Source organism: Pogonomyrmex barbatus, unplaced genomic scaffold (genome assembly GCF_055798465.1).
Source record: "Pogonomyrmex barbatus isolate J1 unplaced genomic scaffold, ASM5579846v1 scaffold1, whole genome shotgun sequence".
In the NCBI taxonomy this organism is placed as follows: domain Eukaryota; kingdom Metazoa; phylum Arthropoda; class Insecta; order Hymenoptera; family Formicidae; genus Pogonomyrmex; species Pogonomyrmex barbatus.
Genome location: NW_028297098.1, coordinates 18,620,920 through 18,640,349, shown reverse-complemented (window position 1 = coordinate 18,640,349; position 19,430 = coordinate 18,620,920). Strand labels below are relative to the sequence as shown.

Genomic DNA, 19,430 nt, shown 5'->3' with positions numbered 1-19,430 from the left:
AGAAAAATTCTATAAGCAAATAAAACTATTGTTTTCAGTTTAGTTTTCTAATTTTATTAATGATAATAAAAATAAAAAAAAGTAAATTTTGTTAATAGTGATGGACGACGGTTGATAATTTATTATAGTAAGGTTTCTTCAGCAATTTCAACTTCAAAAGTATTTTTGCACGATGGCAGGAGATGGGATATAAAACTCCCATGTAAATAATTACATTTATTTATTTATCAATTTTACAGTGTAACAGTGTATAGGATATACGCTGAATATAGAATAATCTCTTTTTTATCGTTTACTAATTAAGGCGATTAGTGTGTGTAAGTGACTCCGTCGGATAACATACATATTATATTATAGCACGTGTGTGACTTATATTGATTACGATTAACAATTCGAATGTTCGTGGTCCGAATTTGTCTCGTAGTTTCCGTGTTCGTGGACTCGGTTCGCGCGGCATTACACTTAGCTTCGTTCGCGTTGTATAACAATAGATCTGATATTAAGTATCTTGTAATGAAGTAAATTACTGTAAGTTAGTTCCTTTTCATTTTTATTTCTATGGTATTCGGTGCGGATAAGGCCACAATTAGTATCTCCGTGTGTGCGTCCGTCGCACACTCGTTCGCATGTGTATATTTAAATGTTGGTATATTTTTTTATGTATGTGTACATGCGTGTGTATATGTGAATACGAGCTGTCCCTTTTTTTATTCTTTTTTTCTAACAAAATTTTTTTAATATATTGTTGCAAAAAAATGTTTGTAGCTTTGTGTGTGTGTGTGTGTGTGTGTGTGTGTGTGTGTGTGTGTGTGTGTGTGTGTGGTGCGCGCGCGCGCGTGCGTGATTGTATGTGTATGTGTCATATGTTGTATAATGTGTATATATGTATGTGTGTGTCTGTGTGTGCGCGTACGCGCGATTTACACGGGGGATGATGATAGATCCCTACGACATAGCGTATTTCTCTTGACAAACGAGAGAATGGGAGAGAAAGATTGAGAAGAGAAAAGAACCGGGATATCGTAAATCGAAGCTCGTACATGTTATTTATCGTATCCCGACTAAAGATACGCGTGCAAAACGCTTCCAAAAAAGTAATTAATTTTTGAAAAAAATCCACGCGGCTTATACTTTTTGGACGTCAATTTTCTCTTAAAATTTATTCAAAACTTTGGAAAACATGGAACATCCGTAGTACATGGAAAATCCGTAAATAGTTTTTCTTGAAATTTTTGAGAAAAGTTCTATATTTTCAAATTAATAATTACATTCAAATAAATACAAGACAAACTCTACTGTACAAAGAAGGCAAGAGACAAAAGAGTCGTGATGTATTCAAACGGGTAAGTTAGTGTCGGGTGTGTAGCGTGGACGTGTACGTGTTAGACCGTTGTGTTTTTTCGCAAATGCGAGTCGAATAGAAATAACATCGCTATACGTATATCAAATTTTAATTCTTCATAAGAATATATACGTAGGACTCTCTTTGTGCGCACACGCGCGCGCTTATCATCTCTCTACCATTGTACAAAGCAAAAACGTTATTAATATTAGTAACATCACGAGAGCACGTGGAGCGTTTAGGCTTTATTCATTATTCTAATCGATAAACGTTCGTATCAACGTTATTATTACAGTAAGGCGATTTGATTTCTCTTCATCAAGCTCGCTGGTTGTGTATATTATTTTTTTCTCTCCCGTTCACGCCTCTTTCGTTTTCCGATATCCCGACACGATGAGGTCGAGCAGGTCGATTTCGAACACAAGCTGATTCGCGACAGTGTTCGCATAAATACACGCAGAACGAAATAACGAATAGACTAATGTCGCTACGACTACGAAGCTAGAAACGACTCTCGCGTACTTTCGCGCCGCCTTCCTTTCCGAACGATCAATCGACGATCGTGAAATCACTGTGCTGATCAAGATAAAGACTTGACCAGAGGATTCTCGAGCCTTGTTATCATCTCGAAAAAAAAATCGGCGCGGAAAATTTCATCAAAACACGTCGGTTATTCATAATAAAAATTATCGCGATGCAAAGCTTCTTCTTTCTTTTTTTTTTGCTATTTATAATTTTTATTACGTCTCCCCGCGATCTCGTCTCTCGATGTGCGAAGTTCTCTATCGTCTGCGTGCTGCATTCGTTTCAAGCCCGAATTGTCGGCCAGTAAAATCGCGACGACGGTATTATGGCGTGCAACGGAATTCGTTTGACGGATTCCGCGTCGGAAGTGCATCTTGCTCCTCATCCTTTCTCTCCCTCCGCTCCTCCCTCCGCTCGATCCCGCTTTCATTCTCGTCGTCGTGAAGCCGCGCGCTTTACATCAGCTTCATCTTGGCGCATTCAGGGCAGATGATGTCGTCGCCGTCGGTGATGAAGCCACGTCCGACCAGCGAAGTTTTGCAGCCCGCGCAAATGAAGCAATCGTTATGCCAGTGCCTGTCCTCGAATGAGATAAAGCGAGTACCACCGATACCTGCAAATTAATTAACGCAAATCGCGCTTAGATCGATTCAATTCAGTTTTAGCTTTAGAAAACTTAATTAAAAAAACGCGTATATACTCATTAAAAATTCTATTGTCGAAAAATAATGGGCACACGCCTATTATTGAACTATTGACTTATATTATTGTTAGAAAGTCAAATTTATTTAATTTATTATAATTGTTTAATTTTTTCAGAAAAACTCAATTTCTTAAACTTTTCTAAATAATTTGTAATATTGTATTTATTGATAAGAAAAAGGATTTTTGCTAATGTCATACCGGTGATCGGCTTGGAGCAAGCAGTGCACCTCTTGGCGAAGAGCTCGCCGAAACAATCGGCGCAGTATGGTTTGTCATCGCGCGATGTGAATCGTTGTCCCGCCAGGGAGTTGTTGCAGTTGCTGCAGGTGAAGCAATCTCTGTGCCATGGCTCGTTCTTGTATGTCACGCCGCCGCTGGTGATGATCTGCAAACCAGAAATTTTCGCGATATTTTATAAAACAGGTTGCTTCATCGATTCATTAGACTTGTCTTATTACGATGAATTTTATTCATATTTATAAGCAACTGAGCAGAATTTATTTCTTGGAATTCAAAATACACAATAAGATAAGAGAAAAAATATGTGAAAAGGAATTGATTAATCGAATTGGCAGGAAAAAATAAAAATTGAAGAACAATGATATGAATATATATATATTATGACATAAAATAATATAGAAATATATATAGATGAGGAAAGAATATTGACACAATTAATGAAATGTATAAGTGCAATGTACATATAAATGGTTGAAAAAACTATTTGATAGACAATATTGAAGTTAATAAAAAAAAAGAACAAGTTCCAAAGTTTGCAAAGAGTACGAAAATATTTATAGAAGAAAGTGAAAAAAATGCAAACATTCAAGAGCGTGCAAAATATATTAAAGTTAAAATTAATTAATATTTGTAATTTAGTAGGTAGGTTTATATAAATTAAAATGCCACATATTGTTGTGGCCACTTTACTATTTAATGGCATGTAAAATAAAATATCGATACGCATACGTAGCGATCGTATCAGCGAGTCTATCAGATTGAGATTTATGGTCTCGCAACGAGATCCCGTTTTTAATTCGTCTGTTACGCTCGACGAGCTTTTCGCGCGACACGCAATAAACGAACGCGAGACGAGACGCGGAGTAATTGTCGATACAGCGAAAGGAGTGGCCCACCTTATTGCACTTAACACATCGGGTGGCGAACTTGTCCTCGTAACATCCGGCACAATAAATTTCCTGCTCGCGCGGGATGAAGCTCTTCGTGCCGATCGGATTCTTGCAGACCACGCAGCAGAAGCACTTCTCGTGCCACTGTCTGGTCTTGTACTCCATCTTCTTGGTGCCTGGAACATACGAGCGACGAAACAAGTTAGAAACAAGGTAGAATAGCAAACATTCAAACATATAGGATAACATATAAGTTTTCTTTAGCTTCCTTTTAAGATTTAAAATTCAATGACGTGTAATTTATACCAACAAATTTGTAAATTGAAGAGAAGGAAAAATTATTATTATTCATCTGTACGTTATTATTTATTATTTATTTATTTATTTATTTATTTTTAAAATATGATATAAAAAGACCGTCTAATGTTTTTTCTATTTCTATTTTTATTTGTTATCTGCTTTTAATATTTAAAATAGTTCCTTCCTTTGTTTGTTGAATTTATATTTTATTCTGTCAATTGTGAAAATGGAACGCTCGTTTTTTTTACTGGCCGCGGAGAACTGTCCATTCCCAAAAAAAGAATGCAAATGCAAGTACAGTAGGGATTATTAGTTCGCGTTTTAGCGTCCAGACGAAGGGGTGATTGCGTGCGGCGACTGGCGGGCTGCTATGCTACAAATCGCAGTCGCATGCGATCATCGCGTGTTTCATCGTCCGAGCACTCTGCCCGAGCCACGACGAAATAAATTTTTCGTGAACTTCTTCGTGAACTCTCTATTGGGTATTCATCTATAAAATACCCCTTGTTGCAAGCGAGTTAGATCGATCCGGAATTTCCTCACCCTCGGTTTCTCGTCTCGCTTCATTTCGGAACTCGTTCAGCCGTAGAAAGTATCGCGTTCCCGTTTTGTTTCTGCACTGACTCGTCTTTTATGATCCGCAATTAGCACGTGCACAGGTGCAAATAATCTCATGGGAATAAGAACGGCCGGAAGAATTTAACCGCACTGCGGTTTTGAGACTTTGATTGGCGAACCGCGCTACTGTGGTCTGCGATGAATTAGAAAACTTATTATCTAGGTATATATAATAGAACTTTTGTTCAAAATGCTAAGTTAAATGTGGCTGTCTTTTAATAAAATGTCTCTTCAAAGTCCTTGGCATAATTTTTTCGTATCGAAGATATATTTCGATATTTACATGCAAAGATAAAAACGCTATTCAACAATGTCAAAACGGTTCTAACATTAGAATTTTTTTCTAAAGTTATGTTACTTGTTCACCGTGAAATTCTTGTTATAGCTAAAAATAAGACAATCTTGGTTGCTTGTTTTCGTTAAGATTAGGAATATTATGCGAGGAACGTGACGTGATGTAACGTTGTCCAACAGATGACTATTACCGTCTCATTATCGTGGTCACGTTTTGGCCCACTCACTCGAGAAACGGGCAGATAACATTGAAGATCGTTGACTACATAGAAAGACTACGTAGAAAACATAAAGTATTGTCTGCTATTTTGTCGAACTAATTACGTATTAAAATTTACATCATATTGATACAACAAGATAATGATTACAGTATTTTAATATTCGTATATAATATAACTCTATTATCGTATATAATCTAACTTCGTATATAATATAATAAAATATAGGATATGTCAGATTTTTTTAGACATTAAATTTAGGGCAATTTAGTTAAATGCCAAATTAGGTTAAAAAATTATTTAATATCTAAATTATTAAATATCTTTTTAACATTTTTATTTTTTGTGTTACAAATTCCATATATGTTTGCAAATTTATGAATTTTCTGAAATAATCATTTATCTTGTTTTTATCTTTAAATTTTATTATACATCGCATTCATATTTGCTTCTTATTTAATCAAAATATATATTATGTTGTATAATTTTTTTTCTCTTTGTATAAGTTTTCTCTTTGGAATAAATTTTTTATTATGTTTCAAAACTTTTGAAATGTAAATGTATCCATAAATATAGAATAAAATTTAATGTTACACAATCAAATTTTTTTACACGGACTTTCGAACGAAATAATGGGTAGGAATTCATTTTTTTGCATTTTTTATTTTTCCTGTTGTGTCTGAGAGACAAGAAGACGAATTAATAATCTCTTTATTTTCGAAAGATGATCTAAGGCTCGGTAAAACGACACACTTAAATGTGACTTTAAGTATAATAACGTGTCTCATGAATCATCAGCTTAATCCTAAATGTTTATGAGATAGGATCATGAGAGATGGCAGTTTTGGTAACGATCGAAAAGCTTGAAAATATTTAAGAACTTTTTTCTCATGAAAATAAATTTATGAAAACAAGCAAGAATGTATTTCTGAACAAAACACTCCAACACAGCAATTTTTTCAAAACTAAATCTAAAGCCTTTCCTTAAGTGAGTTCTTCAATGTATTTGAAGAACATTCGTAACCATATCGGGAATAGCATCTATTTTCTTATATCGACATAAGTGTCGGTAATTGTCTCCATCATCACTGATGGGGATAGTGATTAATGAATAATGCGCAATATCTGTTTAATACCACTTTGTTAATTATCGCAAGTGGATTTATTAAATTATTCATTATTCGTCGCTAAATGCTCGTGTGTGTGTGTGTGTGTGTGTGTGTGTGTGTGTGTGTGTGTGTGTGTGTGTGTGTGTGTGTGTGTGTGTTTTGTTCAATCTCCCTTTGTTCAGTTTCCCAATTATAACTAGAATGCTGTCTATTTGTTAGTAATTATTCATCCGTTCATTACTCGTCCATTACATTATTTAAGCAAGCAATTACATCTTGTTCACACATTAAATACACATTAATTATATTATAATAATTAACTTGAAATTATAAAATCAGAAATATTAAAGTAAAATCCCATTCAGTTTACGTTCATCATTTATGCGTCAAATATTAAAAAATAATTTATTTTATGTTTCAATAGGGATTTAACATAATCCCTTTTCGAGAGATATGCTAAAGATGGACATTCTGATATCCGTGTATCTTTGGTACATGATATATCGTCTCCTGGACCATTATGACTCAAGATTCGTGACGTCACGTCAGCAGGCAATACCTCCGTATATGTATAAAGCTGATGGCCCAAGGTCGATGGGGTAATCTTATGCGCGTCGCGTGGTAAATTGTAAATTATTCGCACTATGAACGGTGCGTTCATATTAAAAATTTATATACTTTCATCAATATAAATATGAAACATACTTTTATATACAATTTTACATCATTATTTTTTTAATTTCCTAGGATGTGCATAATATTTAAATCAACGATATTTTACGAGATTTCTTGAACATTTAAATAAAAAATCTGACAAAATTGGTTACGGAATAAATATAAAATAAATATAAAATAAATCATTTCTATGTATGTATGTATGTATGTGTGTGCTCAAAACAATAAATTTAAAGGTATGGACGTTTAATGTTATAAGTTTTCGTATTATACGTTGATAACTCATGCTTCTTGACATGACACGTGTTAACCGTATGGAATTGCACCTTGTTGACAAGAAATGCGCTCTGGACAAGAGATGCGCTTTAAAACCTACTTAGGAAATGTCATTCACGCTTTTAAGTGACTTGTTCGTTCGTCACGGTAATGAAGCATCATTTGACACCATGACGAAAGATTTTTTTATTACCGTAGATAAATGCCATTTGAAAATCATCGTACTACGTCTTCGCTTATGTGAGACGCAATATCGCGAATTTTATAATATAATCTTCTTGCGATTGTTAATATAAGATACAAAAAAGTATTCCAAATCATTGAATAGCCATTTAATTGCTGTTTCTTTAGGCAGCAATGGATCTGTTATGACTTGCTCGTTCCTCCTCGATCGCACGAGTAAAAAATTCAACAGGAATACCGTCTATTTCCGTAACTGTGGATGCCATCATTAATTATCGTCTTTCTCCTCCTTCGACCATCCGCCGATCGTTAACACGATCGTTCAGATAGACTTCATGAATATCATTCATCAAATTGGTAACGTGTCCTCCTAAGCTGACTCTGTCTCGAGGCGGAAGCTGCCTCCTCTTTTCTGCGTCAGGTCTAAATATAATTCAACGAGAAGCAGAAGCTACCGTGGTCCTAAAATTTCGTGACCCAGGCAAACTCTGTTCGCCAAACGAAGCGAAATTCAACGATCAAAGTTGTAAACTTTGCCTATCTCGTGCCCACGAAACTATCCAACTAACTATTTGCTTCTGTTTTATTTTTAATTTTGTGACGTGCCTCTTTCATTTTTAACTGATTAATGATACTCTATAAATAATCTGTAACTATATTCAGGATACAAGCGAGTAATGTCAGCATTACATTCTCCTTCATTTGATTCATTAATCCGGCCGAAGTAACAACTATATACAAGCAATTAAACGTTGCATATCTGCATTCATATGCAAATGAGACACGAATTTCACATTAGAGATCGGACCTACGGAAGAGACCGCGACTCGATAATGACACGTTTATTTGGACATGCCGCATCGATTGATATTCAAACACGAACAATGTATCGATCTGGTACGATCTGTTGCTGCGCAGCAATTGATGATATCATTCATATTAATACATCGATATCAAGACTCTTATCCAAATGGAATCATGTTTTTGATGATATGCGATTTCGATAATCCCGCAGAGAGGTAACTGCATTGATCGTCAACATTTTTTTTTTCCATGCAAGTCAATTCATCCGTACATCGATCCTTTCTTTTTACGACTTCGGTAATACGACGTGTACAAACAAAACGGTATATTACAAATTGCACAATTGTCTGTGTCTCTCGAAATACAGAGTCAGTAATACATGTTAAAAGTTCTGGCAAGGCATAAAGGAACGAGTTGCAAATTTTTTTTTGCCGCAAAGTTTTAAACATGCTGTCGCGATGTTGAACTTTTTCATCGCACCAAAGCGAATTCCGAGATATTTCACAACGATTCTGCGTCAATCATTGTGCATGATCCCTGACAACGTCCGATTACGTATTCGTACGAACAAATTACATTGTGTCAGAATATGTACGTTCTTTTAAATGTTGTATTATGTAATTAAAAAAAATATTATCCGATAATGTTATTATAATATTATCCAATTTTATTATGAAATGCTTGCAATCATTTTTCGCCGATTGTTTTTCTTTTATTAATTATTAGGAATTAACCGCAGGTGTGTGTGTGTGTGTGTGTGTGTGTGTGTGTGTGTGTGTTGTGTGTGTACGCGCGCGCTTCCTTCGAAATTATCCATTTGATTTGATGAAATCGCGATAGAATGTCCATGCAATTCAGTATATTTAACCGCATCATACACGTGCTGAGACTCTATCTTAACGTTTACGATGTCATGAGTCACGTTCGCAATAAAATCAATCATAGATACGCAAGCGTGCACAGTCGTCGTGCAAACCTATCCACCTATACAGAGTGTCCAAGGTTTTCTCGCACTTCCTTCTATCTGACAATCTTTTGATTAATTTAGAATTTATTTAAAGTCTTTTCGAATTAGTAACGAATCAAAAATTCTAGAAAATTTAAATAAAATTTGAAAGATATATAGACGACGAAACTTATCTTTTTCCCTCAACTTCAAAGTTTAATTTAAATTTTTTTGCGAGAGTTTCATTTGTATGATTAATGAATAATAAATATTTAAAATTAAGTGACATTTTGTAAACATCTCTTGAGAAATGTTTAAATAAATTAATTATTTTGTGAACTTTCTTTTGCAGAGAAGAAATATTATAAATATTATAAATAAAGAAATATTATAAATAACGAAATATTTGATGCGAGACATGTACAGTTTGAATATTATATTAAATGAAGGAAAAGAAAAAAATGTTTGACCTAATTTTTGTCAAAAAAGGTGTCTTACTTAAAAAAATCTTACTTTTATAAGAACGAATATAATGGAACGTATAATATAAAAACGCACACCTTGTATTTCCTATCAGCGTATATAATTTGCTTTATTTCAATCACATAGCTATCTTGAAATTGAACGATAGACATGCACCTTCGTAATAACACAATGCAATATCGTGGGAATATAAATGTTTCCATAGAGAAGAGATTAGATGCAAATCGATTGAATGCCATTATCATATTTTAGTCACCTACTTGACCGTATCATGCGTTTCCGCATTTTCACACTATCATCAGCCTGACATTGTCCGATGATGTAATCTATATTTAATGCAATTTCAAGCAACATTTTATGCAACTAGAATTTTTACTTACGTACTTGAATTTTACCTAATAATCAGATTTTTTAATTCTTATCTGCTTATGCTTGTGAAACGTTTTATTTTTATAAATATAAAAATAATTTTTTAAACATACAGTACAGTCATAAAGCAATTTTTTTTTTTTTTTCATTTTCACGCAGTCTAACGCCTATCGAATTAAATTATCTCCTCTTAGTTGTTTCTCGAGAGTACGTATCGGACTTACTCGTCTCGAAAACTCAAAGTTATTTTTACGGATGACTCTCGCCTATATCGCGCCGTATTGCCGATGATACTATTGAGTGGCTGATTTGAATAACCATATTTATCAATTACACCTTGGTATTCGCGCGCGATTAAATTAAGAAAATAACGATGCGTAGCGCGGCTACATTTGCGTTGTACAATCGTGATTTTGTCGAGATCTCCGCGTGCTGCGATTTCCGTGCAAATATTTGTCAGGCTTAAGCGCAACCCCATATGCAAACCCATACGCGGAGTATACACGGCAACGGAGATGCTCGCTGGTAATCTTCCGCGCGGGCATTATCATCAATGATAACTGAGAAGTGGCCAATAATTGTAGAACAAACTTGTATTAGCGTCGGAGTAAACTAAATCGCGCGAATAAAATTCGAGTCAGTCGGCTGCATCGATCCGACGCCAATTTTCGTTTTGGGAATCGAGGCACTGCATCAGATGGCAATTAACGAGAAATAGTCGAATGCATCAATCGAGCAATTGCGCGCGCTTGTGTTTCCTGATAAGGTCACGCTCGAGGTTTTCCATCTCCCTCTCTCTCTCTCTCTCTCTTTCTCTCTCCTTTCTTTCTCTTTCTTCCTCCACGTTGTGGTATCATTACGTTCGACCGGTTTCTGATGCCACCACCAGCTGGTTTCCTTGTTCTTAGGAGAATTTCGTAAATGAACCTTTATCGCTTCTGTCTTACATTTATTTCGCAATGTAAGAACAAAAGATTACTTGATTGGATATTATATCCAATATATTAAGGAAAAAATTTTAATGGTGTACAAGTGCCATTTTAATTCGATATGTCTGATGACATATATTGTCAAATGTATCTGATTATATCCATATTATATCTTTCGATTTAATAGTTCTGTAAAATATGTATCTTTAATGTTTTTTTTTTTTTAATATTTGTGTGATAACATTTATATTTGCATCAGTTTGTGACTGCATTATGATAGTGCGTCACACGAAATTACATGCAACACATTTAATAACATCGATGATATAAAACTACTCTTGTTACTCAAATGAAATTCCTAAGAAACTTAGCATGTTGCTATCTTGAGAATGAAACAACTTTGTCGAGTGCTTTTCATTTTGATCAGAAAAAAATTATTATCTCTAATCATCATCATTTTAATCCTTCCTGATTTTTTCCTTATTACAAACTCAATGTAAGAATGTCTGTCAAATAGCCAAATAAATTAATATTTTATCATATTAATTTTAATAAATATACTAATTTATATTAACACGATCTAAGACGAACGATCATCGCGATCGTCACCTGGGTCCGCTTTCTTGGGATCCCCAACTAGGCAGTCCTTGCCCAGGCAGCATCTGAACTTAGGGTCACCCTCCATAGGGAACATGCTGAAGATCGCGATATCCTCGTCCTTCTCCTTCGCCCGCCTGATTCTCTCCTCGCCCACGGTCTTCGTCTGCAGGTGCAGCTTGCTTGACAGCCGCTCGCTCAATGCGTCGGTGGCCATATTTCCCCTCACAGTTGAATCTTTCTCTTGAAACGTTTATGCAAACAAACACGCGTACATTCACCGGCGAAATTTACGCGAGATGCAAACTCTCCGAAACAAAACTTTCGCGCGCCTCTTTACACGGCGCTCTGCGACGGCTGCGATTGGGGCTGAGCCGCGATCATGATTGATGACAACTCGAAACGACAGTCGTGAGTTAATTATGATTATTTTTAACTGAAACGTTTGAAATTAAACTTCTTGTTTTTACTAATTTATTCAAATTGTCATTTCTATTCCGCTCTACAAGATTAATTTGTCTTTTTGTCCGATGAGTAACCGCAAGATCGAGTTAATTAAAGGTGCAAAAAACAAATTGCGTGGGAAGGAAGGAGAGAGAAAACCGTAACCCGGTGCGCCGAATGATCGAACGTGGAGAATCGAGCGTGCGATTGGGCCGAGGTCTTGCGAGCCACTGAAGGCAGACCGCTCTTCGGTTCTCGCTGGAGTCACCGTTGCGAGCAGGCGCAACGTGTGTTACCGTGTGATAACTTAGCTGTTATATAGAGAGAGGCATTCTACCATCCCTGGTTGGTACCCACGGATTATATCTGGACACGCACCTCCAGATTTCGGTCGAGAAGCGTGCTGATCAAAAGACGCACTGTGGAGACCCTCGATTCTGGCCAAATTCTCGCCTTTTAAGCCGGAAAAAAATTTGCATAAGGCACTGTCTTTCAGATTACACGAATTTAAATAATCCACGTAACATTTTTATAACGCACTGCCTGTAACCTGTCTCACACATACACAAAGCTATGCTCGAATGCATAAATAATTTAAATATCTTTCAACAAATGCGACTTGCGCACTTCCTTCTCGATTAGGATATTTCTATCGCAATCACATTACAAGTTTTTCAAGGATTCCGTATATTGCGTGGAACTGCGGATTGGAATTATATCTACTTAACGCGAACTTTATCTATATTGTACTATATATAGAATTGCGCAGAGCCACGATTTCAATTTTAACTCTAGATTTTTGTTTAATTAGAAATCAACTTTTTCGCATATATAAAGATGAATCTAGTTTTGAAATTTTAAACGATTAAATATAAAGGTACATATGTTAGAGAATTTTTTAAATTTTCAATGTTAAAAACATAGTGAATGATCTCTATTGTAATTTATTATTAAGGAAACATTCATTCATTTTTAAATGTTATATAATAATAATTCTATTAAAGTCTGATGGTTTGATATGATAAATATCAAATTTGTATTGAAAGACGTCACATAAGATGCCTAACTCATTGGCAAATTTTATATTTTCCTTAAAAGCAATTTTTTAAGTAGTTTCAGAGAATAAAGCATCCTTTTAAATAAAATTTTGCACATAGAAATGTACGCATCATTAATATGAAAATAGATGTCTTTTATTGTTAATATTCATGGACTGTTATATTTTGTTAAATTAAAGCCTGAAGATTTATCATGAAGAGTGCTTCCCGCAGACATCAAATGATTAATGATTATATCTAATCATTAATTTCTTTTGGCTAGTTGTTTGGAAAATTTTCTCCTCGTGACTTCGCACGTAAGCGTTCCCGAGTAACTGTCTTCAATCTATTCCTCAATCGACATTTCGAAGAAGAGCACGATGGAAATAGACAGATAGAGAAAACGGAAAATTCCCGACGGGCAGATTGCATGTTTGCGATATCAGAAATCCAATCGAAATTTATTAGAGATTTTAGAGATTGATACGTAGTTCACGAAATGTCGGGTTCCGTATACGGACACATGCTGGTACCAAGTCATTTGCGCCAACAATCTCTCAATTGGCTCCGATCGTCGGCTAATCCTTTTTATCTGTCAGAAGCGAAATTGGAAATCGTCCCAACTCTCACGTTGTCCGACCTTCCGCAATGTGTCACGCAAATTATTCCTAACGGACGACTTTGCTGTGGGAGCAGCGCGAGCTGTATCCTGATGATAAGTGTATGCGAAGATTATCGCATTATTAGAACGCCGCAAATCACAAGTTTCAACAATTAATAATACATCAATGAGAATTTTAGTTCGCGACGATTTCCAGAAATCTGTCAAAGTTTTTAATTTCGGCGAGATTTAAAGTCTCCTATTCAAATTCAGAAAGAGAAATATTTCTCTCATCTCTTTTGGCTTTTTACACTTTTTTTTTTTTTGGATATTCAAACATTTAAATTGTATTTATTCAGAAGGTGAGAATTTCTCTTTTATCTTATTAGTATCAAGATCATAAGTCAACACTTACTTTGAACGCTTAGATATTTAAATTACGTCATATCTATCTCGGGTAAAAACGACATTTGCGTTATTCAACCGAGAGTGTCTCTTTGTAGCAATTTTTAAACATCTCGTAATCTTTCGAATGGATCGCGGTGTACAATATGAACCGTATTATAATATAGGTCATCGGTCTCGCGGTATCTGCTGGCTGAAGGTTGCGCGTACTTTAAGCGAAGTTTAAGAAACAAAGTGGATATAGCGATTATCATCCCGGATAACGACCGGTTTCCTTCGTCGGATTATCTCGAAAAAGGTCAATCGTCACGGTTGACCACTAATCTTCACGGTTGACCCACTTACGTGCGTGTTTCGATTTCGCATTGGCACCAGAAAGGTCGGCTTTCGATGAACTCCATTAATTTACGGCACAAATTGCTTTCCATTGTAGAAATTAAAGAAAGTGCGAAGCTCGATATCGCATATATAGTATGCTCTACATCTTTTAACCACATTAAAATTTTCAGAAAATCTGACTCTTGTTATGGCTCCTTTTTTCTTTTTTGAGGAATAGGTGTAATTAAAAAAAAAAAAAAACTTTTAAGTAAGAAACAATTAGAAGATAAAATTATTATTATTAAAAAATAAAATTATCTAAATAAAGTTCATGAAATAAATATTCTCATCGCCTACTCTTGACGATGAGAGCGCTTATTCTCATAGACAATAATAGTAATTGTAGTTAGAAAAAAATTTTGCATAAAAGGACTGTTGACTTCGGAACTAATCTATGAAAAGAGCCATTTCAGGAAATCGGACAAGATCTCGGAGCACGAGAGAAAGGTGGATGCAATTTAATTAAGATATTTATGCAGAACGATTCAATGCCATTAGAGAGCTGCTGGCGAATTAGACGTAAAATGACATGCTATCAGTTTCAAAATGGCTCACAATAATTGGCTCGTGTCTGGAGCTGGAGCCTTGACTCAGTTACCTTAATAAGAAACGCCGAATGCAAGATCTATCGGTTCTCTCTTTCTCTTTCGATCGTTCGCATTCGTACCTGACGCCATGAATCACTGTCGGGAAACGATTCGCCAGCGATCGATCAAGAACAGGTGTTAACGTGATTGTAGGTGGAAATCATTAGGAGATTTGTTTCTGACTTCGACCTTTCATTGTTCACCATGACTGTTACTCCGTATTTGTCTCTCTCGCTTCGTAAATTATACTCTTCTCATGTTCGTTTACGTTTCATGATGTAATCGCTGATGTGATCATCCGGAGAGAGATTGCCGGTTAATCGAAACGTTTATCATTTACGTTTATCGCTTGCGTCGATTACACTGCACATCGGCTTATTTGTCTCTTCGTATTTTTATATTTAAACATACGTTAATCATTTTTAGAAAATCTATCCAATCTCATAATTCCAATCTCATAATAATCCAATTCATAAAATCTAACGGTCTTATAAATTTATTGAAAAATTTACGATGCAATAAATTACGTAGGATGTATTAAGGCGTCGTAAAACCCGTAACCAATTTCATGAACATGAATTTCAGGAACATTACGTTCTAACTCCTCATTTCTAGTTTTCGTTCGAAACGCGAGAAAAGAAACGATTATAGTAACTATAGGTACATAAAAAAAAATCCTTTTTTCTTTCAATTTTAATCAAATTTTGTATATATAGCACATTTAAGTGCTTTCAAAATTTCATGAAATTTCAATGATTCTTTCTGCATCGTTTGACAAAGTCAATAAAATAAAAGCGACATTCTTAGACATTTCTCGTTACTCACGCGTATATATTATAAATAGCTATAAACGTAATATTCGTGTCAGATATAAATAAATCAGACATAATCGTAATATTCGCGTCAGATATAAATAAATCATGAACGTGTGAGCGTATTTGCGCTCGAAAGAGCATCTAGTTCGAAGTCTCGTGACATTTTAAGAATCTTTTTTATTTTAAAGAAAAATTTAGTATTGGATATGGTATTAAAATGTTACGTACCAGCACGGAAGATCTCGCCGCATCCATCGCAACGGCTGGCGAATTGGGCATCGTAGCAGTTGCCGCAATAGATCTTGTCCAACTTGCTACCGAACTGTTTGTCCACCAAGGATACTCTGCACCTGTTGCAGAGGAAGCAGGCCTCATGCCAGTGCTTATCCTTGTACGACAGATCCTGAAAACAACATTGAATCGTGTTAGCTCTTTTTTTTTGTAATTGTATTGGAAACGCAACTCCTATTGTGCAACTGTTACGATTGTTCACAGTATATTCGAAATGTCGAAAAAATTAATGGCTTGTTTATGAGCGATACAAAAATAGTTCATAAGAGACTTAAATATTTTCCTTAATATTTATAGTTCCGAGAGGATACTATAGTTTCTGATGATAATATAGTTCTGAGAGGAGAAAAATTGCAAATTCTTCTTTGAGATCGCGAACGGCATTTTAATATAACTAAATTGTGTATTACAGAAAAATTTAATCTTTTATTTTTTAGCAATATTGTATTGCATCTAGATAATTTCTGGAAACCGTTGCGGATATTGTGATCACGGGAATCATTAATCACGTGAATTACGTAATTCCGCGGAGATGATGTTCGCGAGGAAAATAACGTCTTCACATACTTTCCCATTACAGGTCGATGATTTTTATGCGTAGGAGCGAACGAAATATCGCAATAAAAGCGACCGCGTGCAGGAAGAGAGAGAGAGAGAGAGAGAGAGAGAGAGAGAGAGAGAGAGAGAGAGAGAACGGAAATCGCTTCGAGTGCTCCGAGCCGATACTTAGATAGCCGGCACCTGCATCATCGCTTCTATTTCTAGAAATGAGTAAGTCAACGCCCATGCCTTTCCATCTATTGACACCTGGTCTCGTAATCATTTGTCGGTCGTTAATTATGCCTTTAGTCTATACGACGCGATCAGCGATGTAATTTATCGTTTGAGTTGTATGAATCAAAATGTGTAAATTCAAGTTAAGAAGAACGATTTTATGAGCGGTTCTATTAACATAATCTTTACACATATAATAGACAATGACTTTAAAGTCATCAGTCGTTGATGATTTAGATTATTTAATATCAAATGACGGTTTTCATCTTTAAAATTAATCCATCAGAAAAGATATAGAGAGATTATCTAGATTTACAGATGATAAAAGAGTTTTAATCTTTTAATGAATGGAGATATGTGTGTGTGTGTGTGTGTGTGTGTGTGTGTGTGTGTGTGTGTGTGTGTGTGTGTCTGAACAAATTGCACATATATTTTTTTTATTTGCGAAAAATACCTTAGAGTCGATGCCGATGATTTTGTTGCATTCCTCGCAGCCATTGGCGAAAACGCTTTCGTAGCACTTAATGCAGTAAGGATGCTCGTCTCTGAGAACGTAGCGCTGTCCTGTCAAGGATTCGTCGCACTGCCAGCAACAGAAGTGGCCGCTATGCCAATCCTTGTTCATCGCCTTTGTGTACTCGCCACTGAAAATCAACTGCAATCCGAATACCAACCAGTTTAGAATTCGTGACACACTTACAAGAAATAATCTTGGCTTTTGCTAGTTTTTCAGTTAATCGTATGATTCTATATCTAAACTAATTCTAAATCAAACTTTGCACAATGTTTCTTAATTGGGAAATTATAAAGAGCTGTATACAAAAATTTACATTTTATATAATAAAATAACAAAATGGTCTTCCTTTAATAAAATTTTCTTTATCGGATCATTTCAAAATATAAATATAAAATACATTCATAAAACTGAAAGCGGATTAATTAAATAAACATTAAATAAATATATGTTATATAAATAAATTAATAAAATGATGATAATAACATTTCTAAATTTTTGAAACTTTTGGATATTCATAAAAATATCATAAAAATTTTTAGCTCCTTATAATTTTTATTTTATGATTATATTACATATGAATAGGTAAATGGAAAAAATAAAACTTGTAACGAATGAAATATTTCAATGACATAGTTTGCGTTGATTTGTTTATTTCATGTGACCCATTTTAGTTCAGCAATGCAGCATTTTAATAGAATATTGTTCAATGTTTGCGTAGTGGTACTTTAATTTTGTTGTTAAATTGTGATATAATTTGTAATATAATGTAATTTGTGACATAATTTGAGCATCAATAATTTTATATTTATGATGTAGTGATTATTAAAAACATATAATTTAAATTCTATTTTATTAAATCTATATTCTGGAATTAATGATGAGTTTATTTTTATAATATTCATATATATGTAATTTAAAAGATGCAAGTGTGCTGTAAGTTAGCTTATCGGTGAAATTTGATGAGTTATTTTCCTCATTTATATCTTTAAATTTATATCATTAAATTTTTGATATTTCAGAGGTTTCTATCCACTTTTAAATTTTTTTGAAAGGTTAATTACACCAAGAGCAAAATCATCTATGATAGTTAAATTTTTTTCGCAGTTTTATGAAGGATCATGTAAAAGGTTTAACAATTCTGTGGACAGTTAAGAAAATCGCACGCTTTTTTCAAGATATTATTTTCTTCTCATCGAGAATTCTTCGATCATCTCTCTTGATCATGTACCATACGCGATTATGGCGAGCAGAATCATTGATACATGCTGGTAATATGTACCTTGGATGAGTGCTGTTGTATGTGCTGGCTGAGTATTTCTGTACAAAGTCATATCTATCGTGACATGCGTATGACTGTACAAATCTTGTCTTGAGCGTTTCCATCGCGTAAATCGAGCGAGTGTTCTTTTTTGCTTTCTTAAGAACTTTCATTCTATATATTTTATCAGTCTTTAAAGAGCCATTTAACTGCAGAAAAGTTAGAACATTTTAATAATACGTAAATACTTAAAAAACACTGTACTTTATATTTTCCTTTCTACAAAAACAAACTGCATATCTAAGAGATACATAAACCACAAAAAATATTGTAAAATTTTTCGAAATTTCTCATTCTGCTTTATTTTTATGTAATCTTTTGAGTGATATTTACTGATTTTTGCTTCGTTCATTTTATTCCTGAGATTTATGTATGAAGCTCTTGTTAATAAAAAAGATACATACTGATAAGATCTAAAACAATAATTTCTAAAATTACAGATAATACGCATCTGATTTATATGTATTGTAGAAGTAAATGTAGTAAATACTATTTTTAAAACAGGTTTAAAAAGTTTTTTCTTCTTATTTTCAACATTTCAATTAACTTGACGAAGTAAAGTAAAATGCATTGTTTTTATAATGGAAGAAAGGCGTTGTAACTAGTAGTCTTTAAAAACTGATAAGACAATTGTGCGGTCTTGTGAAAGAAGAGTCGTCCCTCTTCTTCTCGAGTAATTTTGGAAAGGTTCGAGTTCCTGAAGCGTCACTCTGGCCCTCGAAAGGCAAGGTACGTCTGTCGTGGGATTGTAGTCCGCAGT

General features: G+C 34.6%; 1 protein-coding gene and 1 long non-coding RNA gene across 5 annotated transcripts in view; one reads left to right on the top strand and one right to left on the bottom strand.

Moving 5' to 3' along the window:
- Nucleotides 1-203: 203 nt before the first annotated feature.
- The window catches only part of LOC105425344 (Limpet), an 84,561-nt gene continuing 65,334 nt past the window's right edge, over nucleotides 204-19,430 (bottom strand). For 2 of the 4 annotated variants that reach the window (XM_011636079.3, XM_011636072.3), the window contains 5 exons: nucleotides 17,290-17,490; nucleotides 15,999-16,173; nucleotides 3,709-3,878; nucleotides 2,771-2,957; nucleotides 204-2,480 (listed from right to left, as the gene is read on the bottom strand). In XM_011636079.3, the coding sequence (XP_011634381.2) occupies nucleotides 2,323-2,480; nucleotides 2,771-2,957; nucleotides 3,709-3,878; nucleotides 15,999-16,173; nucleotides 17,290-17,490 (891 nt within the window). In that variant the 3' untranslated portion in view covers nucleotides 204-2,322. Of the gene's footprint in view, nucleotides 2,481-2,770; nucleotides 2,958-3,708; nucleotides 3,879-11,515; nucleotides 12,169-15,998; nucleotides 16,174-17,289; nucleotides 17,491-19,430 lie in introns of those variants that run through there. The other 2 variants (XM_011636078.3, XM_025217824.2) reach the window with 2 other exon arrangements.
- LOC105425346 (uncharacterized) overlaps nucleotides 3,775-19,430 on the top strand; it is a 40,282-nt gene continuing 24,626 nt past the window's right edge. The window contains exons 1-2 of the long non-coding RNA XR_016140893.1: nucleotides 3,775-3,915; nucleotides 16,663-16,832. This is a non-coding gene — a long non-coding RNA (uncharacterized LOC105425346). The remainder of the gene's footprint in view (nucleotides 3,916-16,662; nucleotides 16,833-19,430) is intronic.